The sequence below is a fragment of the Macaca thibetana genome, chromosome 8 (assembly GCF_024542745.1).
Source record: "Macaca thibetana thibetana isolate TM-01 chromosome 8, ASM2454274v1, whole genome shotgun sequence".
Taxonomy (NCBI): Eukaryota; Metazoa; Chordata; class Mammalia; order Primates; family Cercopithecidae; genus Macaca; species Macaca thibetana.
Genome location: NC_065585.1, coordinates 25303691 through 25327726, shown reverse-complemented (window position 1 = coordinate 25327726; position 24036 = coordinate 25303691). Strand labels below are relative to the sequence as shown.

The 24036-nt window shown below is 42.7% G+C and overlaps 2 protein-coding genes across 3 annotated transcripts in view; both read right to left on the bottom strand.

Moving 5' to 3' along the window:
- TAF2 (TATA-box binding protein associated factor 2) overlaps positions 1-399 on the bottom strand; it is a 103484-nt gene extending 103085 nt beyond the window's left edge. For both annotated transcript variants that reach the window (XM_050802381.1, XM_050802382.1), the window contains exon 1: positions 17-399. In XM_050802381.1, coding sequence (XP_050658338.1) covers positions 17-99 — 83 coding nt within the window. In that variant the 5' untranslated portion in view covers positions 100-399. The remainder of the gene's footprint in view (positions 1-16) is intronic.
- Positions 400-1505: 1106 nt separating this feature from the next.
- Positions 1506-23742, bottom strand: DSCC1 (DNA replication and sister chromatid cohesion 1). Its single transcript, XM_050802383.1, has 9 exons — positions 23417-23742; positions 20865-21033; positions 17890-18024; positions 14521-14611; positions 11161-11299; positions 10333-10385; positions 9335-9489; positions 5843-5991; positions 1506-2558 (listed from the first exon to the last, which is right to left on the bottom strand). Exons 1-9 carry the CDS (start codon positions 23596-23598, stop codon positions 2450-2452), a joined length of 1182 nt encoding a protein of 393 aa, XP_050658340.1. The 5' UTR covers positions 23599-23742; the 3' UTR covers positions 1506-2449.
- Between the last annotated feature and the right edge of the window lie 294 nt (positions 23743-24036).

Here is a 24036-nt window from a genome sequence, read left to right as displayed (position 1 = left end):
ATGAAAAAATACTTATAATTTATATGGCCTTGGGCTTTCAAAGCCCTTGTCTCCTTTCTTCCTGTTCATTCTGGCGGGCTCTACACCAGTCAGCGGCATGAAGTGGTCCCGCGGAGCTTGGCTTCCCGGCTTCCCGGTGGGATACAGGGCATTACTGGTCTTTGGCACCTCACACTCCCCGCTCCCCTGCGGTCCCCAAAAGTCACGTCTCGCAGCCGGCCAGTCCCCAGGGGAGCGAACTGAAGGGTGCTGCCCGTCTCAACCTCGATCCTTCGACTAGCTCCTAGAAGCCGCCGTCAACAAGCCTCTGTCACAGAGATGCTCCTCTCCGCAAATGCTCAAAGCGACCATCGGCCGACATCTTGTCTGAAACCTCTGACCTCCGACGTCAGCGGAAGTGGAACGGCGGCGGGGGTAGAACTAGGAAGTCTTGTCAATGGGCAGGGCTTGCGATTTTCGCCTGTGCCTTATCGTAAAAAATTGTTAAAATTTAGGAAAGCGAAGAAACTATTTGGTGGATGAGGCGAGAACAGCAGCAACAAAAGGAGGAAAGGTAGTTTTCTAGTACAAGCATATTAAGAAGAATGGAGGACAAAGTTTGCGAAGAGCCAGGTATAAATAGGCTGGGGCAGGGTGCTAGTAACCGGGCGGGGTGGGGTGGTGGGAAGTCTCCCTAAATCAGAAGGTGCGTGCCTCTGGCTTGCTGTGTCAACAGACACACTGGGTCCGGTGATTTAAGCTCTAAAATATGTGATTAGACTGCAGATAGTCTAAATGTCAAAACTCCAGCACTCCAGAGCTCTCACTAGGCACTGCTGCCTCAGTATTTATTTTAAAATATAGATTACAAGGCCAGGCGCAGTGGCTCACTCCTGTAATCCCAACACTTTGGGGGGCCGAGGCGGGCCGATAATTTGAGGTCAGGAGTTCGAGACCAGCCTGACCAACATGGTGAAACCCCGTCTTTACTAAAAATTATACAAAATTAGCTGGGCGTGGTGCACGCCTGTAATCCCAGCTACTTGGGAGGCTGAGGCATGAGAATTGCTTGAACCCTGGAGACGTAAGTTGCAGTGAGCTGAGATCGTTCCACTGCACTCCAGCCTAGGCGACAGAGCCGAGACTGTCTCAGGAAAAAAAAAAGAAAAAGAATAAAATATAGACCAGAGGCCAGGCGTGGTGGCTTACGCCTGTAATCCCAGCACTTTGGGAAGCCGAGGCAGGCGTATCACTTGGGGTCAGGAGTTCAAGACCAGCCTGGCCAATATGGTGAAAACCTGTCTGTACTAAAAATACACAAATTAGCCCTGCGTCGTGGCGTGCGCCTGTATTCCCAGCCACTCAGGAGGGTGAGGCATCAGAATCACCTGAACTCGGGAAGTTGAGTTTGCAGTGAGCTGAGATCATGCCACTGCACTCCAGCCTGGGCGACAAAGCGAGACTCCATCTCAAAATAAATAAATAAATAGACTACACATCGATATACTGTGTATGTATATATATCATATAATCCATATAAATGCAGAAACGTTTATTAAAAGACATTTCAAAGCCATTGTGTTTGTATTTCATGTTCGTGACAATAAAAACTTGTAAACTTCAGTAACAGTTAAACCTTGTTTAATTAATTATGGATTATCCATTAACATTTTTGAAACTTGGACCATTTAACCTTGGCCTGTACCCCCTCCAACTGTCCTGGTGACCAGTTCATTAGCTAAGTTAAAATTAATTTGCACTTTGATCTAAACCAAAACAAATCAGGAAAATAAAGCTATAAAGGAACTTTAACAAGCATTCCAAAACCAACTAGAAATTACTTGAAGTTTTCGAGTGAGCACTGCCTGTGCCAGTATTCTTCATTATAGGAATGATAAACCCATTTTTTCCCCAAAGTGCATGTCTACGCCAGGCAGAGGAGTAATTATTCAGCCAATTTCATGGATGTAAACAACGAATATAAATAATTGATAGCACCTAGTGGCTTCCAGTTTGGGTAGAAGGGTAAAAGTAGAGGGGAACTCACTCACTTGAGAAATGATATTTAAGTGAATAAAGAATTCTCTTCTATGAAACTATTACTATTTAGTTCTCTGGAAAACTTAAAATGTATTAATGATTAGAACATCAAATCCTAAATAAAGAAATGACACTTTAAAAATAAAAAGCCAAACTTTAAATAAATCACAGAGACCTCAGACATAACATAGGAAACAATACTTTCTTTTGTCCTTGTTTACACTGTGTACATAGTACAAATATAATTTGAAAGCTACATCCTATAACATTTAAGAAATAACAACAGTAGTTTCAAAATGCTTAACATGAGGAGGAAAAGGCCTTAGAAAACTAGGTTTTTAAAAGTCAGATATAAAAGTACAAGTTATTTTTCTTGTATCCAGCAACTTTATAAAGCAACTTGAGTCCCGAAGGAAAAACTGTTGTTCTTTTAAGAAATGGGTCTTCTCGAATTATATACTTTAACACCATTTTGCATCGAAGAACGAGAATATTTAGTGAGTAATGCACCTATGGTCTGCTTCTCTCCACACAAATCTCTGTAGGAACAATAAAAAAAAAAAAAATGAATATTTTAGGCAACATATTATGATACAGTATTATGTACATATTTTATCTCTCTCCCCCGAATCTGTCTTCTCAACAAACATAAGTGTAGATGTTTGTGGGAGAGATAGGGTGGGAAGTGGTTCTAAGTTTTAATTAAATTAAGTACATTACATGTATTATCTCATTTAACCCACACAATAAAAGTAGGAGTAGGCCAGGTGGGTGGCTCATGCCTGTAATCCCAGCACTTTGGGAGGCCGATGTGGGCAGATCACAAGGTCAGGAGTTCAAGAACAGCCTGGCCAACATAGTGAAACCCTGTCTCTACTAAAAAGAGAAAAAAAAATAGCAGGGCGTGGTGGTGGGTGCCTGTAATTCCAGCTACTTGGGAGGCTGGGGCAGGAGAATTGCTTCAACCCAGGAGGCGGAGGTTGCAGTGAGCGGAGATCGCGCCACTACACTCCAGCCTGGGCGACGCTGTGAGACTCCGTCTCAAAAAACCAAAAAAAAGCAAAAAACAAAAACTAGGAGTAATGTATTATTTCACCATATGTTAGATATAAGGAACTATGGCTCAGACAAGTAATAAATGACAGAGTCAAATTCTGCCACCAGGTTTGTATAACTTCAAAGTCTATGCTATTTCTATTATATCACACAGCCTGTAAATTAGAAATACAAGCAGTAGTGAGGCCTATACAGCAGGGCCTAGAGTCAGAGAACCTGGATACAGGGTACCTGTGTGAACTTGTCTAGGTTACCAATGCTTCCTGAACTTTGGTTTCCTCTTCTGTACCTCAAAGAGAAGAAGATTATGACTGAAACATAACGAGGAGAGGGAGGAATAGGAGGACATGAGCTGGAGAAGGGGCAATAGCTAGATCATGTAGAACCTTGAAGCACAGGGAAAAAGAATTGTGACTTAATTCTACATGTAATGGGAAGATTACATAATTAAAACACTAAGAGTGTTTTAATTAATGGAAAAGTACAACATGATGTAAGTTTTAAATAATGGAGGTGGCCGGGCACGGTAGCTCACGCCTGTAATCCCAGCACTTTAGGAGGCCAAAGTAGGCAGATTACTTGAGGTCAGGAGTTTGAGACCAGCCGGGCCAACATAGTGAAACCCTGTCTCTACTAAAAACACAAAAATTAGCCGGGTACGGTAGTGCACGCCAGTAGTCCCAGCTACTCGGGAGGCTAAGGCAGGAGAATCGCTTGAACTCAGGAGGCAGAGTTTGCAGTGAGCCAAGATCACACCACTGCACTCCAACCTGGGCAACAGAGTGAGGCGCCGTCTCAAATAAATAAATAAATAAATAAATAAATAAAGGAGCCAATGAGTTGATTATGGAAGCTGAGCAGTAGATATATGGAGGTTTCATTATATTGTCACTTGAATATTTAAACAGTATAAGAAGGAAAAAGGGGAAGGGGGCAAAAATAGAACAGGGAGAGCAATTCAGAGGCAGGTACAAGATGATCCATCAGGGTTTGCTCATAGTTTGAACCAGAAGGTAGGGGAAGGAAAGGATAGGGATGATTCCTAGACTTTGGTTTAAGTAACTGGATTAGTAGTGGTGCTGTTAACTGTATTGATGAAGCGGGGTAAGGCCGAGGGAGAAGCAACGATTCTGTTATGAACATGTTAAGCTTGAAATTCCTATTGGATATCCAACTGGAAAGGTGAATTAGGCAACTAGATATAGGAATCTGGACTTCAGGGAAAAGGGCAAGTATGAAGATGAAATTAGGAAGTCGTTAAATTTGTTTCCAGGCCTAGATGAGGGCACCAAAGGAAAAGTATAAACAGAAGAGAAGATGGCCGAAAAATAGACCCGGAGCACTCCAACATTTAAAGATTGAGAAGAAAAGGGAGACATCAACAAAAGAGATGGTTTTCTCCCCTCTCATCCAAGGAAGAGGGGAGAAACTTGTGTTTCAAGTAGGAGGAAGCAGACACTGTCAAATAGTGCTAAGTCAAGTAATCAAGGACAAATGATTAAGCATTGAGTGTAGAAAGACGGATGTCATTGGGTTAAGAAGATGTCATTGAGTAAAGGAAAGAATGGGAGGTGAAAAGCATAGAGTGAGTATAGGAAACTTGTAAAAGACATTTTCTTATGAAGGAGAGCAAAGGACATGGGGTCCAATAGGTTGCTATTGTTGTCTTTCAAGATGGGCAATATTACAGAATTTTGTATGCTGGTGGGGTTGATCCAGAAGAGGGAGACATAATAACACAAGGGGTGAAAGGGGTAACTCGAGGATCCAAGTCTTTAAGAAGGCAGAGGAGATGGACCTACTGCAGAAGGACTGGCCTTAGGAGCATGGAAAATTCATACACTACACAGGACTGCAAAGGAAGTAGGTGTACACATGAGGAGGTTGGCTGATTTGGCAGTGAGAAAGAAGGTTGTTCTGGAAGCACTGCTTCTATGTTCTGAAACAAATAAGATCATAAAAGGAAACAGAGGGTACTGCTGGTATGAAAAAGGAAAAGAAGATGTAGAAGAAGCTCCAAGGGTAGAGAAGTTCCATGAGGAAATCATGCCTGGCGAGGGGCTGTTCTAAGTACCACTAGGTTCTTAAGCAAGACTGGCAGCTTCATTGTGTAGTATTCTCCAGAAAGTTTTAGCTGGCCATGTGTAGGCACAGAGTAAGCAGAAAGTTGGGTTTAATCTTTTTAGCTTTTTGCCAGACAAATATGGCAAGAGGGAGAGAGGGCCACAGGAGTAAAGTGTAGACAGTAAGAGCTAAGAAGATTGGCCACGGGATTCGAGCTGGGTAAAGAGAAGAAAGAACACCTGAGAGGTGTGACACAGTGACAAAGTTGTAGTGTTAGTTGATTTCAAGCATTAGGGGACTCAAGATTTTGTAAGAAGTAACTTTGGGGCTAACGTGTTCTACTGCAATCTGGCCTCTCCCAAAATGTTAAATAAAGTAAGGCATGAGGTGGCAATCAGAGAGGGGTGTTGGCCTTAGAGTCATAGTGGGATATATATTTTGTCCCTCAAAGGGGACAGTTTTCCAGGAATGAGAGCAAAGAAGTGGTTTTAGAAGCAATAGTGAGGAGCAGAGATAACACATACTCCACCTCCAGAAGCAATAATTGTGGAGGACAGAGAAGACAGCCACCACCTAAGAGTTTCTAGGGAAGCAGTATCCTCAGGGAATACTCAAGAAAATTGTGTTCCAATCATAAATCTAAAATGCTGTGCCACTCACCGTAAAAACAACCCTCAAAATCCGTCTTTAATAAATTACTTACTGAATATATGGGGCAATATCTTCTTCTGTCCACTTCTCCCTTAGAGAGAAAAGGCTATTAAAACGTTCCTGATTATCCTCAGGTAAATCATCTACTTTCAGCAAAGATATGATTTCCGGTCTCGAGTGTCTATCCACCAGCGCTAAACCCTACAAGAAATGAGAAGAAACACAGCAGTTAAAGTAATGTTGTAATGTTTAAACATGACTCATTCTTTTACCTTTAGGTTTAGCTTAGCTCAAGATATTCAAAATGTCAGCTACATGGAACTTAAACTATCCAGAGATTTACAACAGCCTTTTTCATACAAAGAGCTCCTTTAAGCAGTGACTTCTTTCCTCCTCTGCAATCTGGCTTCTACCACCAGTAGTTTATCAAGATAGCTCTGGTTCTAAAGGTCACCAGTAACCTGTCATTGCCAAATCCAGTGGGCCCTTTTCTTGGATTCATCGTGTTAGCCTTCTATTTTCTTTTTGAGACAGAGTCTTGCTCTGTCACCCAGGCTGGAGTACAGTGGTGCAGTCTTGGCTCACTGCAACCTCTGCCTCCTGGGTTCAAGACAGTCTCCTGACTCCACCTCCTGAGTAGCTGTGACTACAGGTACAGGCCACCACGTCCAGCTAATTTTTATATTTTTAGTAGAGAAGGGGTTTCACCATGTAGGTCAGGCTGGTCTTGAACTCCTGGCCTCAAGTGATCCACCCTCCTCAGCCTCCCAAAGTGCTGGGATTACAGGTGTGAGCCACTTTGCCCAGTCCCTAGCCCTCTATTTTCTTCGTTACTGTTGATTACTCCTTCTTCTTTAAATCTCTCTCCATCCCTGACATCACAGTCTTATTTTCCTCATAACTTGATGTTGTAGCTCCCTGAGGCTTCCATCCCAACCACTCTACTTGCTTCACTGTCACTCTACTGAGTAACCTCATCTAAACCTGTAGCCTAAGCCACCACTTACTTGCTAATGACTATAATATTTATATCTTCAGCTCAGATGTCTCTTTTGAGTCCCAGTCCTCTGTATCCAAATCTATACATGAACTCGTTTATCATCCAAACCTGCTCTAGTTCCACTATCCTAGGAAAACAGGAAACCTAGGCATCAGCTTTGATTCCGTTAGTCAAACACCATACCTATGTGGTCACTGAAGTCTATGTAATAGATGTTAAGACTTCAGGATTCCTCTATCCATTCCCCCATTACCTATCTCTTTGACCAGTACTCTCTTAGTTGGGAACATATGTGTTGACAGCCTGCACAGTAATCCTTTTTCAAATCTAACCAACCTTCCATCTGTCCATCTTCTTTACTGTCATAGTATTCTTTTCAAAAGGCCAAACTGATGCGTTTCTAATGAGGTAACCCCTCTAATTAATGTCACTCAGTGGCCTCAAAGAGCTTTCTAGATAGAGCTGAAATTCCTTAGCGCAGTCCATAGTGTCCTTACCTCACAAGCATCCTTTACTCCAGCCCATGCATCCCTACAACAGTGCCTCAGTTTTTATTTGCCCCCCAACTTTGCTATGCTGTCCCAGATTTCCACCTCTGGCCTTCCTGCCATCTAGAGAGCAACAGTTCATCTTTCCACTCAGCAGCTAAAACGTCTGTTCCTTCAGAAAGTCACCCATGATTGACCAGTCTGATAGCTAAGCCCCTTTTCTTTGCTCTCATAACATCGTGTGCACGCCTTTCCCGTGGCGTAGATCACTCTGCATTGTAAGAACAGATTTATGCATGTAATATGTGTCCATACCCCATTGCGAGTCCCCAGGCTAAGCACCATGATGACACCTTGTATGACATTTTCTCCTGAGCACCTAGCATGGTGCCTCGACATAGAACTCCATAAATACCAAGAAAATCTTTACATTTAACTAACGGTATATTTACCAAGTATACGCCACATGCCAAGCAGTATGCTACATACTAGCAAGCAACAGCAAACAAAATGCCATCAAAGTAGAGAGCGGTGAACCACATAAACATTTTTCCAAGCTAAGGGGAGAGTGCCGTGAAGGAAAGCATAGCGTGCTATCGAACAGTAAAACCAGAGGCCTTTGCTTCAAGCGGAGAATGAAGGAAGGCCTCCTTGATGAAGTGACTCAGATGAGCAGGAGGTGACCAGATGAAATTAGAGTATCATTCTAGAACAAAAAGCTTTGTTTGAAGGTCCTAAGGTAGGTGAGAGCTTGATGATCTTGAAAACCTGAAAGAGGGCTGGTATGCAGTGAGCAGAAGGGAAAGTAGCCAGAGATGAAGCTATGAGGGTGATCCTGAAGGGCCTTTATAGGCCAAGACATGAATTCTGAGTTTTTTCAATCCTGAGTGCAATAGGCAACCATTAAACTGATTTAAGGCCAGGTGCAGTGGCTCACACCTATAATCCCAGCACTTTGGGAGGCCAAGGTGGGCGAACCTCCTGAGGTCAGGAGTTCAAGACCAGCCTGACCAACATGGCGAAACCCTCTCTACCAAACATACAAAAATTAGCTGGGTGTGGTGGTGGGTGCCTGTAATCCCAGCTACTTGGGAGCCTGAGGCAGGAGAATCCCTGGAACCCAGGAGGCGGGGGTTGCAGTGAGCTGAGATTGAGCCACTGAATGAGACTCAGTATCAAAACTAACTAACTAAATAAATAAATAAAGTGATTTAAGCAGGACATTCATCTGATCTGACTGGCATTTATTTATTTATTACTTTTTTTTTTTTTTTTTTGAGACAGTCTCGCTGTCACCCAGGCTAGAGCACACTGGCATAAACTCGGATCACTGCAGCCCCCGCCTCCCAGGTTCAAGGGATTCTCCTGCCTCAGCCTCTCGAGTAACTGGGATTACAAGTGCCCGCCACCACACCTGGCTAATTTTTATATGCTTAGTAGAGACGGGCTTTGGCCATGTTGACCAGGCTGGTCTTGAACTCCTGACCTCAGGTGGTCTGCCTGCCTTGGCCTCTCAAAGTGCTGGGATTACAGGCGTGAGCCACCACACTTGGTCTGACTGGCATTTTTAAAAGATCATTCTAGTAGCACCACAGAGAACGGATTGGAAGGGAGCAAAAGTAAAAGTGCAAGGGGCCTGCCTAGGGATGCTATTGCTGTTTAGAGGCAGAAAATCAAGGTAGTCTGGACTAGGAGAGGGGTGCTACAAATAGTGAGAAATGGAACAAAATAAGATACCTGAGTAGGAAGAGGGATTAAGAGGAAATGGACCCAAGCAATCTTACAGAGGTGATAGATATGTTCTAAAACTGTATTGTAGTGAGAGCAACTTACTAAAATTATTAAAAATATTTTAAAGGTGTAGTTTATAATATGTTAAGTATACTCCAATACTTTATTGGGTTTTAAGGACTATGTGATGGATTGGATGTACATGCACTCCTAATGGGTGTCTAGGAAAAGAAATTGGTTCCAAATTCAGCTCCAACTCAAGTATCATTCACCTAGTAATTTTAATCAACTGTTGAAGTAAGGTGGAAATGTCTATTGCTATTACCTTAAGCTGATCAAGACTAGTTATCATTCCTTCAGGAACACTCTGCTGCCATACTTCTTGAAACTCAGCGAGATTGAATTTCACTGCATTCTGAAGTAGCATTTGTGCTGTTGCTCTGCATATTTTATCAGCATCCAACTCAAAATAAACTTCGCCTAAGGAAAAGGTATCAGATAGTTTCAAATTATCATCTTATAATTAAATACTATACTAACATTTCCTTTTTTTACTGCAGTTTCTTGAAAGGAATTATACACCTAAACTCACTTCCACAACCCTGTAGTTCGTTTTTTTTTGTTTTTTTGTTTTTGAGATAGAGTCTCACTCTATCTATCACGCCAATGCACTCCAGCCTGGGTGTGATCTCGGCTCACTGCAACCTCCACCTCCTGGGTTCAAGTGATTATCCTGTCCCAGCCTCCCAAGAAGCTGGGATTACAGGTGTGTGCCACCACGCCTGGCTAATTTTTTTTATTTTTAGTAGAGATGGGTTTTCACCATGTTGGCCAGGCTTGTCTCGAACTTCTCACACCTCAGGTGATCTGCCCACCTTGGCCTTCCAAAGTGCTGGGATTACAGGCGTGAGCCACTGTGCCGGCCTTTTTTTTTTTTTTTTTTTTTTTTTTGAGAAGGTCTCACTCTGTCGCCCAGGCCAGAGAGCAGTGGCACAATCAAGGCTCACTGTAGCCTCGACCTTCCCAGGCTCAGGTGATCCTCCCACCTCAGATTCCTGAGTAGCTGGGACTACAGGCCTGTGCTGCCACACCCAGCTAATTTTTGTATTTTTTTGTGGAGACAGCGTTTTATCATGTTCTCCAAGCTGGTGTCGAAATCCTGGGCTCAAGTGATCCACCCACCTCAGCCTCCCAAAGTGCTGGGATTATAGGTGTGAGCCACTGCACCCAGCCAGAGTTCTTATTTTTAACACCAACAGGTTTTAGAAAGGTATGCCAGTTTTAACATATAAGAGTTAAATGAGAATATTTTCCAAATCTTACCTTCATCTACATATTTCTTCCCATAACATTTAAGACAGTGTTCTATCATTTCCCTGAAAAATTTAAAACACCCATTTGAAAAGTTATAAGTATTTTTATGCACTATATTTTAACTCCACTGCCAACTCAAAATTAAGAAAGAAATTTGATATTTCAAATACTAAGTGATTTTGGTTGCCAAATAATATTTTATTTAAAGTAGGAACTAAAATATACTGAGTAGCTACTATGTGCCAGGCCCCATGCTAAACATTTTAACATCAATTATGTAAGCATACATTTATTATTATAAAATAGCTCAAACATATTATTTCCTTACTTTATTTATTATTATTTATTTTTATTTATTTTTTTTGAGAGTGCAGTAGTACGATCTCGGCTCACTGCAACCTCCACTTCTGGAGTTCAAGCAATTATCCTGCCTCGGCCTCCCAAGCACCTGGGACTACAGGCAAGCACCAGCACGCCCAGCTAATTTTTGTATTTTTTAGTAGAGACTGGGTGTCACGATGTTGGCCAGGACAGTCTCGATCTCCCGACCTCGTGATCCACCCACCTTGTCCTTCCAAAGTGCTGGAATTACAGGCATAAGCCACTGCGCCTGGCCTATTTCTTTATATTTTTATGGCCAAAAACAAACAAGATAATGCATATGTATTCACCCCAGTGACCAAAATTCCCAAATCTTCTTTGGTTGTAATTTTAAACATTTCTCAAAGATATCAAAATATAACTATTGTAGTTTATGCCCTGGGTTTAATTCCAATCTATAAAAGAACTCCCTTCCCCTTAAGGAAATCTGGATAGACAAGAAATTAAAATACTTACTCTGGCTCCAATGGTCCAAGTTCCTGAAGGCATGTATTCAAAGGAACTTTGCTAAAAGACCATGATTCAGAATCCACAAGCTGAGTTACATGATTCAGAAGTTTCATCTCATAATCAAATTCAAGAATCCTCCAATAACCTACAAATTGCATAAGTTATATTTACCAAAGAACTTTTTTTTTTAAGGCAGGGTCTCAACTCTGTCACCCAAGCTGGAGTACAGTAGCGTGATCTCAGCTCATTACAACCTCCGCCTCCTGAGTTCAAGCAATTCTCCCATCTCAACCTCCGAAGTAGCTGGGACTACAGGCATGCACTATCATGCCTGGCTAATTTTTGTATTTTTAGTACAAACAGGGGTCTACCATGTTGGCCAGACTGGTCTTGAACTTTCGACCTCACATGAGCAGCCCACCTCGGCCTCCCAAAATGCTGGGATTACAGGCATGAGCCACTGTGCCTGGCCCAAAGAACATTTTATGTAAACTAGCTAATAGATTGATAAAGTCACAGCATACTCTTGCCTACTGCAAAAATGAGACAATAGGCTGGGTGTGCTGGCTCACTCCTGTAATCCCAGCACTTTGGGATCCTGAGGCCAGGAGTTTGAGACCAGCCTGGCCAACACAGTGAAACCCCATCTCTACTAAAAATACAAAAACTTAGCTGGGCACGGTGGCACACACCTATAATCCCAGCTGCTCAGGAGGCTGAGGTATGAGAATTGCTTGAACCTGGGAGGCCAAGGTTGCAGTGAGCCACGATTACACCACTGCACTCCAGCCTGGGCAATGGTGAGACTGTCTCAAAAAAAAAAAAAACTATTCACTTTCTGTAAACAGTGCTTCTTCTTAAGCTTTTCTCCCAATCATTTTAAATTGTATCTTCAGGGAGATCAAGTTGTTTTTCAAGAGTACTTTACATATGACTAGCTTTTCTCAAGTGCTTTCTTTCTTCTTCTTTTTTTTTTTTTTTTTTTTTTCCTTAGAGATGGGGTCTTACTCTTGCCCAAGCTGGTCTTAAACTCCTGTGCTCAAATGATCCTCCTGCCTCAGCCTACAGAGTAGCTGGGATATTAAAGGCACATAGCATGGCACCCTTCTCTCCAGTGCTTTGACATTCAACTATCTCACAATAATCTTGTCATTCTAAACAGAAATTAGGAAATCTGCAGTTGGTACAGTCATTTCATTAGAGTATCATACAAATGAGGTAAAGGTCATAGGTTCACTATTCATGATCATCTCTGCTGTGCTGCACTACCATGGTTATAACTCTCATCACAGCTATCTTGCAGAGGCATTTCTATACTCATAAAGAAGTCCAGCTCACCAAAGAGATGATAGACTCTGAGGTACAAGGTGGATGAGGGCCAAGTTAAGGGCTGGGCATCATAAAGATCCCTTTCCTATTCCTGTGAGAGATTATGACATGCCATTTTATTTATTTATTATTTATTTGTGATGGAGTCTCACTCTGTTGCCCAGCGTGGAGTGTAGTGGCATGATCTCAGCTCACTGCAACCTCCACCTCCCGGGTTCAAGTGATTCTCCTGCCTTAGCCTCCTGAGTAGCTGGGACTATAGGCATGCGCCAACATGCCCAGCCAAGTTTTTTGTATTTTTACTAGACAGGGTTTTGCCATGTTGGCCAGGCTGGTCTCGAATTCCTGACCTCAGGTGGTCCACTTGCCTCGGCCTCAAAAGGGCTGGGACTACAGGCATGAGCCACTATGCCTGGCCATGAAATGCCGTTTTATAACTGATGGCAGGACCACCACCCCAGAGAAAGAAAAGTATACATCCACCATTTCTAAGGGAGAATGTTTCTAGTCTTACTCTGAAAACATAAAGGCAACATTTAAAAAATGGATTGTGTGATGTAAAACTGAGGAAGAAAGCGAGAAGTAATCTATGCATCCCCCTACAGAAATTGTATCCATCCCCATGCTGTTAATAATGCAAAGGGCTGCATTAAAATGCATAGTTTCATCTGCCTTTTTTTTTTTAAAAAAAAAAAAAAAAAAAAGCTTTAGGGCCGGGCACCATGGCTCACACCTGTAATTCCAGCACGTTGGAAGGCCAAGGCAGGAGGATTACCTGAAGTGAGGGGTTCAAGACCAGCCTGGCCAACATGGCAAAACCCCATCTCTACCAAAAACACAAAAATTAGCTGGATGTGGTGGCACGTGCCTGTAACCCCAGCTACTCAGGAGGTTGAGGCATGAGAATCACTTGAACCCACGAGGCGGAGGCTGCAGTGAGCCGAGATCACGCCACTTTACTCCAGCCTGGGTGACAGAGTGAGACTCCATCCAAAAAAAAAAAAAAATTAATTTTGCTAGTTCAAGGACTTGGGTTATATGCCATATGCTGTCACTAACTCCACATGTACCCTGGACAAGTTAGTTGCCCTTCCTAGGCCTTAGTTTCCTTACCATTTATAAAAAATAAAAGATTAGACTATTTGATGTCTAAGGACTTTATTTATTTATTTATTTGACAGAGTTTCACTCTTTCACCCAGGCTGGAGGGCAGTGATGCAATCTCCACTCATTACAACCTCCGCCTTCCAGTTTCAAGGGATTCTCCTGCCTCAGCCTCCCGAGTAGCTGGGATTACAGGCGCCCACCAACACGCCTGGTTAATTTTTGTATTTTTAGTAGAGATGGAGTTTCACCATGTTGGCTAGGCTGGTCTCGAACTCCTGACCTTGTGATCGGCCAGCCTCGGCCTCCCAAAGTGCTGGGATTACAGGTTTGAGCCACCGCGCCCAGCCTGGACCTTTCTTAATCAAACATGGTTCTTCCTTTACCATTTAATTCAAAAAAATTGGAAGGAGTCAAAGTGTGATTAAAGTCACTGGTAGCAGACTGACCTCATGTAAAGATGATCACATGTAGTCTCTATCCCACAACGAGAAAGACAAATATTACCATCTTTTCTTTTTTTAGACAGAGTTTCACTCTGATGCCCAAGCTAAAGTACAGTGGTACCATCTCAGCTCTCTGCAACCTTTGCCTCCCAGGTTCAAGCAACTCTCGTGCCTCAGCCTCCCAAGTAGCTGGAATTACAGGCATGCACCACCACACCCAGCTAATTTTGTATTTTCATGGAGACAGGGTTTCACCACGTTGGCCAGGCTGGTCTCAAACTCCTGGCCTCAAGTGATCCACCCGCCTCAGCTTCCCAAAGTGCTAGGATTACAGGCGTAAGCCACTGCGCCCGGCCCAAATGACACCATCCTTAAACCCAAAAGAATATTAAATAAACTATATGCAGTAGGGTGAAGATGTCCAAAAACTTCTCTCCCTTATGATGGCCAATGTCATCATTGTTATAATAGTAGTAAGTAACACTACCTCCAATCTCACAGGCATTTAGAACTTGTAATTGGGTCATTATTTCTTCCTCACTTGCCTGAATTTGATCAAGCAAATCTTCAGTCGTATACTGCAAAAAGAAAAAAATATTTTAAGACCTTTGAAGAATATTTTTAGATTTCTTGCTGAATATTGGGGAATAAATACATGAACAGATTAAGGCAATATTTATGCAGTAGCTCAGTTTCTTTTCTTAATGTATAATGATTTCTACACAAAATCAATGTATATCTTAGAAAACAAAGAGGTAAATCTTCATGACACTGGATTTGGTGATGGCTTGTTAAATGACACCAAAAACCAAGCAACAAAAGAAAAAGTAGATCAACTGAACATCACCGAAATAATAAACTTTTGTACTTCAAAACATTATCACCACAAAAGGACAAATACTGTATGATTCCCCTTATCTGAGGTATTAAAAGCAGTGAAATTCATAGAGACAGGAAGTAGAATGGTGGTTGCCAGGGGCTGAGGGGACGCAGAAACAGGAGTTATTGTTTAACAAGCACAGAGTTGCAGTTTGAGAAAATGAAAAAGTTATAGAGATGGATGGTGCTAAAGACTGCATACCACTATGAATGTACTTGATGCTACTGAACTGTATACTTTAAAATGGTAAATTTTATTTTTTCTTTCTTTTTTTTTTTGAGATGGAGTTTTGCTCTTGTTGCCCAGGCTGGAGTGGAATGGCACGATCTCAGCTCACTGCAACCTGCACCTCCCAGGTTCAAGTGATTCTCCTGCCTCAGCCTCCCGAGTAGCTGGGATTATAGGCGTGCGCCACCACGCCCGGCAAATTTTGTATTTTTAGTAGAGACGGGGTTTCTACATGTTGGTCAGGCTGGTCTCGAACTGCCGGCCTCAGGTGATCTGCCTGCCTTGGTCCCCCAAAGTGCTGGGACTACAGGCGTGAACCACCCCGCCCGGCCTCTTTTTTTTTTTTTAATACAAGGTCTCATGCTGTCACCAGGCTGGACTGCAGTGGTGTGATCATGGCTCACTTGCAGCCCCAACCTCCTAGGCTCAGGTGATTCTCTCACCTCATCCTGGGACTAGAGGTATGCAACTATGCCCAGCTAATTTTTAAATTTTTTGTAGAGACAGGTTCTTGCTGTGTTGCCCAGAATGGTCCCAAACTCCTGGGCTCAAGCAATACTCCCACCCTGGCCTCCTAAATTGCTGGGATTACAGGTGTGAACCACTGCCCCCAACCCCAAAAATGTTAAATTTTATGTTATGTATATTTTACTGCAATAAAAAAAAGCAAGAAAGTCAAAAGACAGCCCACAAAATGGGAGAAAATATTTGCGAATAATATATCTGATAAAGGACTAGTATCTAGACTATCTAAAGAATTTGCTTACAACTCAGTAATAAAAAGACAAATAACTAAAAATCAGGCAAAGAAACTGAATAGGCATTTCTCCAAAGATATACAAATCGTCAATAAGCCCGTGAGGTGTTCAACATCAATGGAAACTAGTGCAGCCACTCTGGAAGACAGTATGGCAGCTTGAAAGCTTATACAGAGTCACCACATGACCCATCAATTCCACTCCTAGGTACATACCCAAGAAAAATGAAAACATAGGTCCACATAAAAACTTGTACATGAATGTTCACAAAAGCATTATTCATAATAACCAAGAAGTAGAAGTTACACAAATGTCTATTAGCTGACAAGTGAATGAATAAAATATGGGTATGTCCATAAAATGAGATATTATTCAGCAAGAAAAGGAATAAAACACTGCAGCCGGGCGTGGTGGCTCATGCCTGTTATCCCACCACTTTGGGAGGCTGAGGCGGGCAGATCACCTGAGGTCAGGAGTCCCAAGACTAGCCTGGCCAACATGGTGAAACCTCATCTCTACTAAAAGTAAAAAATTAGCTGGGCATGGTGGCGTGCACCTGTAATCCCAGCTATTCGGAAGGCTGAGGCAGGAAAATCACTTGAACCCAGGAGATGGAGGTTGCAGTGAGCCAAGATTGTGCCATTGCACTCCAGCCTGGACAAGAAGAGCAAAACTCCACCTGCAAACAAAACAAAACAAAACAAAACACTGATACATGCTACAACATAAATGAACCTTGAAATGATTAGGCTAAGTGAAAGAAGCCGGTCAGAAAAGGCCACATATTATATGATTCCATTTATATGAAATGTCCAGAATAGGCATATATATAGACAAAGTTTATTAGTGGTAGCCTAGAGCTAAGGGGAAAGGGGAAAGAAGAAAGTGGTACTGGAAGGTGACAGCTAAAGGCTACAGGGTTTCTTTCTGGGGTTATAAAAATGTTCTAAACGTGATGGTGGTAATGGTTTCACAACTCTGTGAATGTACTAAAAAGTATTCAATTGCACACTTTAAAATTGGTGAATTGTTTGGTATGTGAATTCTATATCTCAATAAAGCTGTTACCAAAAAAAGTTTTAGAAAGAGCCCATTGGAAAAAAAGGGAACTTCTAGTATAAACATGGTCTTCATATACCAGCAGAATTCTGTCATTTTTACTTTAAAAACTTTAAAACTGGCCGGGCACAGTGGCTCACGCCTGTAATCCCAGCACTTTGGGAGGCCGAGGCGGGCGGATCACGAGGTCAGGAGATGGAGACCATCCTGGCGAACACGGTGAAACCCCATCTCTACCGAAAATACAAAAAAATTAGCCGGGCGTGATGGCGGGCGCCTGTAGTCCCAGCTACACGGGAGGCTGAGGCAGGAGAATGGCCTAAACCCGGGAGGCGGAGCTTGCAGTGAGCCGAGATCGCACCACTGCACTCCAGCCTGGGCAACAAAGCAAGACTCCGTCTCAAAAAAAAAAAAAAAAAAAAAAAAAACACTTTAAAACTGTTTTTTACTTTGTTTATATTTTTCCATACTTTCAGGAATTAGTTAATTTTGACACTGGAGTAAGAATATCTTCCATTATGCCCCTCTCAAGAGCATCTAGTCATATTTTTAATTAAATAAAAAAATTTTTTACCTCTAAAAAACTATTATTTCAAAGTTAAGAATATGAGAAGCTTTTAGCTATATAAATGGCATTATGATATATAGGATCTGCCTTAAAATACTCTAGAAAAATTAAAAAGATGGAAGGATAGAAAGGGGATAGAAGAAACAAGACTGACAGGACATTAATTGTTCAAGTGAATGATGAATATATGGGGGTCATTATACTACTCTGTCTGTTTTGGGGTATGCTTGAAATTTTGTAACTTTTTTTAACACAAGCATTTAACAGCTATATAACATAAATTTTAAAAAGAATGTGACCATTGAGTGCCTCTGATTATAGTTGTTAAATTCCAAATAAAAAAAGTGAAAATAAGAGTCTTACTTTTGAGCTATTTGAATCCTTCTCTTTTTGACTGTCAGGTCCTTCATACGGATTTTCCATCAAAAGTTTCTTTAGCTTCTTTAACTTAGGTCTACATCTTCTTAATTCCCAATAATTATTAGAAAAACCAAAGATCTGGAAATTGTAATATATCATAACCTTTTAGGGGCCATTCTAAAGGAAAATTTCATATAAAATTCCAACTTATTAATCTGCCCCCTCAACAAGTACTGAGAAAAGGAAGCTCCAAGGTATTCTGCTTTGTATCAGGAAGGTATTTTTCCAGCCATCTTGACTAGATGGATGGGCATCCTCAAGACCATCTTTTCAGATCCCCTTAATAAGATACTGTCAACATTGTAAGAATCAATAATTGAGTGTCACATCTCAAATATACTCTGAAAACTAGAGTATGCCCAGAAAAAATGACCAGGATGGTGACAATTCTCCAAACCAGGTGGAAACAACTAAAAATGAATATACTTAGGCAAAAAAAAAAAAAAAAAAAGCAGAAAACAGAGAAAAGGTATTATCATAGTCTTCAAATAGGGACGTTAAAGGGAAGAGGGAGTGTGTTGCTCATGTCAAAATGAGGCAAAAGCTAAAGGAGAGATTTCTGTTGAATACAAGATCTTTGTACTGTTTAGAACTGCAGCTAATTCCTCTGTTTGATTTGTGAAATAGTGAGAGCCTACCACTCAAAATCCATTTGATAAGAGGCCAGAGAATGGATGAGTATCTGTTATCCTTGCCTGCACCTACAGGACTTGCCTAGTTCCTAGCACTGAGTAGTTGCTCAATAAGTGTTTCAGGCCGGGCGCGGTGGCTCAAGCCTGTAATCCCAGCACTTTGGGAGGACGAGACAGGCGGATCACGAGGTCAGGAGATCGAGACCATCCTGGCTAACATGGTGAAACCCCGTCTCTACTAAAAAAATACAAAAAAATCTAGCCGGGCAAGGTGGCGGGCGCCTGTAGTCCCAGCTACTCGGGAGGCTGAGGCAGGAGAATGGCCTAAACCCGGGAGGCGGAGCTTGCAGTGAGCCGAGATCCGGCCACTGCACTCCAGCCTGGGCAACACAGCTAGACTCCATCTCAAAAAAAAAAAAAAAAAAAAAAAAAGTGTTTCATAAAAGAAAAAAAAAAGGCTAAACTGGATTACCTTTGGGATGCCCTCCAACTCTGAAATGGAAGGACAGGGGATGCTTCTACTTTCAAACTAGGATAAGGCTTGATTGACAAGATGAGGCCTAGAGCCTGAAGGAGATGTTGCTGAATCTAAGGCCTCCCAAAGAAGAGCTTAAGGACCAAATCTGACAGACTGATTTTATCCATAGTTAAAAGTGGTTTGCTGTTTCATGATCATCTCAGGAAAAACAAAGCAAAACAAAAAAATGGCAGCCTTCTGGCTACATCCAATACACAGATATTGTGGTATGCTTTTGTGTGCTAGGGGAGGTTTGGCATAGTGTTTCAATTAGATGCCAACATTAAAAAAATTAGATTTCACCCCAAAAATCTAAATTTCAAGAATTACTTGGAAAAAATAAGTCTAGCAATGCTGGGCCTACTTTCCCACAAGGCAGCTGAGTAGTGGCCATCCACCTACTTGGGGATTGTGCTTTGCCATTTGCTGCAGACCCAACCACTCCCTGTTACTCCTGGGTATCTACCACCATTTATCAACCCCAGCCTATTTCTTATGTAACCCTTTAAGCATCTGAGTTTCAATCACGATTATGGCTTTGGTTAGCAGATCCTGAAGTTTTAGCCAATCTCAGTACATAGAATTTCCATAACAAGCAAGAGCTCAAAGATTCTTACAGACATTATTATGCCCTCACAAAAACACCTACAGAACACATAAGTGATGGAAAAATTACTTTTTTACAATAGGATGAACTGCCAATATTTTTAGTTAATTACAATGAAAGACTTAAAACCCTATAAAAACCAACCTAGTGTATTTACTGGATGTTCCTCTGTTCTAGTAACATCACATGAATCACTGAAGCTTCCCAGCATTTTCCCTTCGTTCCTCTCCAACTCTGTATTTAAGGATATAGTTGGCCTAAAGTCATTCTCAAAGAAATAAGGGCTATGCTTGGATTGTTATATATGTAACAGACAGAATGGAGATTTGTTTGGTTACTGCCATCAATATTCTCCAAAATAATTAAAAATTTATTATACTTGGTGATGGATATTAATGAACTAAACCAACTTCAAAGCTAAGAAACACACTTCCTTCAAAAACTCAAATTTCTTCATTTCTTTTCTGGAGACAGAATCTCGCTCTATCGCCCAGGCTGGAGTGCAGTGGCATGATCTCAGCTCTCTGCAACCTCTGCCTCCTGGGTTCAAGCAATTCTCCTGCCTCAGCCTTCCAAGTAGCTTGGATTACAGGTGTATGCCACCACGCCTGGCTAATTTTTTGTATTTTAGTAGAGACAGAGTTTTACTGTGTTGCCCAGACTGCTCTCAAACTCCTGAGCTCTGGCAATCTCCCCACCTTGGCCTCCCAAAGTGCTAGGATTACAGGCGTGAGCCACCACACCTGGCTCAAATTTCTTCATTTCTCCTCCTCATAAATATTATCAAATGAACCAGTTATGGTTTGAGGGAGTCTCCTTTCAAAACATTTCCACAGCAAAATCTACTAAAAATAAGTAGGATTTTTAGAATGAGTCATTGAATAACAAACTTTGCACATTATAGAAAAAAGATCAAATTGTCTGGGACTTGAAAATCAAAATAGGAAAAATCAGACAAGTTCACAAGACTCCAACAAACCAGTTCACAAGACTCCAACAAACAAGCAACAAACAAGCAAAATGCTGAGAAATTCAAATTTCTTTAAAGAACTTCTTAGATTCTCCCTGATTATAGATTTTCCACGTAAAGTTTTTAAAGACCAAATTACCATATCTGTTTTCATTCTCAGACTTTTATAAATCAGAGTACAGAAAAGAGCACCTCAGTGTGAATAATGTTACAGTGTGAATCTTCCTTCTTCAGCTGGTCTGGAGTTTTACAACCAGGAATGAAAAGCAACATATTGGAAGTGTCTGCTATCTTCAAGTCGTATGTTTTGTCTTTACTGCACAGCACAGCTTGCTCGTCTTTGTCACCACGAATCACAAGACTGTAGCAAAATGGGGGAAAAATACATGATTTATTGACATTCCAGTAGACATTTTCATTAGAAACAGTTCTCAAACCCTCTAGGCTTACAGAACTTAGAATTAAGTTTTGATGTTGCCTCTGCCCCCTGCTAGCACAATGATGGATTCCACACAGCAAGCATTGGGCTAAGTGAGAGCCACACAGACGGCCCACCCAGAGCCTCATTAAGGAAAAATAACTAAAGATGGGCAAGACAGATCCACAGAGGCCAAGAGGACAAATGGCACTACATGGCATCTTTGTGAAAACTGCTGGAAAGAACATAAGACAAAGCATCTTGAAGCCTCAGTCAAGCTGTCAAATTTTCTACAACATGCTAAAGTGGTACTTCTCAAATGTATGCACAGGCATCTTAGAGAATGTTGTTTAAAAGCAAAGTGGGATTCAGTGGGTCTGGGATGGGACCCAGGGTCCTGTATTTCTAACAAGCTCCCCAAGAAAGGCCAAGCTGCTGCTCCTGGTACCACCCAAGTGTCGTCCTTGTTTTGTTCTGAGTATTCCCTCACAATCAAAACAGCACATCCTGGCCCAACCATAAGTTGTGTTGCCAAAAAATTGGGAACTTATGAAAAAAAGGATGCAGTGGTGAATGAAAAATATGAAAAGGATATGTTTACAAACTGGACTAAACCAAAGACTTTGACAAAGGGATTTTGTCACAGTTGAAGAAAAGCAAGGACACCGTGGCTCATGCCTGTAATCCTAGCACTTTAGGAGGCTGAGGCCAGAAGATTGCTTGAGAGCAGGAGTTTGAGACCAGCCTGAGAAACAGAGCAAGACCCCATCTCTACAAAAGAAAAATTTTAAAGTTAGCTGGGTGTGGTGGTGCACATCTGAAGTCTCAGCTACTCAGGAAGCTGGTGGGAGGATCACCTGAGCCCGAGTAGTCACGGTACCATCATGCAGTGAGCCATGATTGTGCCACTCCACTGCAGCCTGGCTGACAAGAGTGAGACCCTGTTCCCACCACCCTCTTCCCAAAAAAAAGATAAAGAAAAAAGAAGGAAGAGGGAAAGGATGAAGGTGAAGAGGAGGAAAAGGAAGGACTAAAGACAAAGATGATGGCAACCACAGGGGAGTTGGTTCTAGCAGTTTTCCTTGTCTGTAAAGTATTTAATACTCCTGTGCGCAACTCGTTTCTTTTGAATAAATAATAAGAAACCAGAAATAGCAGACTGTGTATTTATTTTTGACTAAGTCTTCATTTAAGTGAAAAGAATAAAAGGTTTTTTAGATTCCCAGCGCTAATAAATGCTTGATAGGCCTAAGTACCTAGTCTTTAACATTTATTTGTCTAACTGCACCACCCCCACTTTGAAATATTTTGTTTATACCATCCCTCCCTACACCCCAAAATTAAAAACACACGTTTCCAGGGCCTTTGTTTGTTTGTTTGTTTTTGCCAGCTGGATTAACTAGAACTGGACCGAGAGAAAGCCCTCACACCTGAGTTCCTTTCGCAACTCTCCACCAACTGAGCTGGGATGGAAACAGACGAGTGAAGTTCTTTCAGTTCCGTTAAAGGTACTTTGAGGTATATAGTAAGTATCTGAAGAATGGCCAGTTTACGCTAAAACTCTTTGGTGGGCAAAGTTCGAAAATTGAAAGACAGCCTAAAGGATTCCATTAAGAAAAAAGAGAAAAAATAGCCTAATAAAATATAGGTGTCGGAGGACCAATTGTGCAGAAGAGAATCAAGCTGGAGCTTCCTATTTTGCAGGAGTTGGGACTGCACAGGGTGGAGGGATACAACGATTCTCTAGACTTCTCAAGACTGCTTTAAAAAAACTACCTCAACTTCGACTTTTAATCAATCATCTTGCAGCAACTTTGTTTCTGACCTGGAATTAGAAACAGCTTCAGATCCCTACTGAGCAAGTTTGCTTTGGGGTGGGTGGGGGTCTCACCCAATTACCAAGTCTGTAAGCTGATTCCCAACACTTCCTATCTATCGTCTGAGTAAAATAAATATAAGTGGAAGGCAAGAATTCTATAAATAGTGGATATCACCACTGTATTTTAAGGTAGAATGACCATGACCGGTGTCCTGTAGAGTCCCTGTAATCACCGGTAACTCTTCAAAAACTTCACTGACGTTGTATTAGTATTTCCTGACCTGCTCCCGCTGACACAGGTCCCCAAAGTCAGCTGGACCAGTGCTACTCATCACCGCAGTGCAGCTAACTGGACTGCCCACCGGAGGCGTGGACTCCTCGGGAACAGGCTATGAGCCCCCCGCCAAGTCAGTGCATCTCTCTGGCCGTTTCCTCATCCCGAGTTTCCCCGATTAGAAAATAACGTGGCCGGCCCGAGGCTGGGGGCGCGGTGTGTCCAGGGCTCACCTGTGTCCATCTTCCAGCTGCTGGCACAGCGTGGGCTCCAGCTCCAGCAGGCAGAAGTCGCCGGCGGCAGCGCCGCTGGCCCCTGGGCCGAAGCCCAGGCAGTGCACCGCTGGCAGCAGTTCGGCCGCGTTCAGCTTGGCGATCTGCAGCGTCGCATCCACCTCCTCGCGGGTCCTCTTCATCGCAGCGCCGGGTCTAGGAGTCCCGCCACGCCCGGGTGGCGGCGGGCTTAGCAGGCAAGAAATAAGTTCCCAAGCAGCGGGACGCTAGGAAACCTGAACGTTTCGAAAGCCCGCCAAAGCGGCAGTGGGCGTGTTTCCGGGGCGGAGCGCGCTGCGGGCACGCCCTCGGGAAGGCCTGCGCGCTCCTGGGTACGTGAGCCGCTCGGTGCCCCACGCTGTACCGCGACTGCAGGAAGGAAACGCGGCTTCCCGGGGGGCGGTCTCGGCGGAAGCTCGCAGGGCAGAGCTGCGACCCGGCGAGTTGGGACACGGATCCCTCGCCCACCCTTTCCGCTGTGCTCTTGCCCGCCCCGCATCCTATCTTCAGCCCTGGTTTCCAGCCGATGCTCCCATTTCCTCGCCGTCCACATTGTCTCATCTTCCGCCAGTGGCGGGCAC

Excerpts from the sequence above, each read along its gene's own strand:
- DSCC1 (XM_050802383.1), bottom strand. The coding sequence starts at position 23,598 with ATGAAGAGGACCCGCGAGGAGGTGGATGCGACGCTGCAGATCGCCAAG. Across the intron at positions 18,025-20,864 it reads GTAACATTATTCACACTGAG|ATCTTTGGTTTTTCTAATAA; the intron begins GTGCTCTTTTCT and ends TACAATTTCCAG. Across the intron at positions 9,490-10,332 it reads GAAGAAATATGTAGATGAAG|GCGAAGTTTATTTTGAGTTG; the intron begins GTAAGATTTGGA and ends CCTTTTCCTTAG.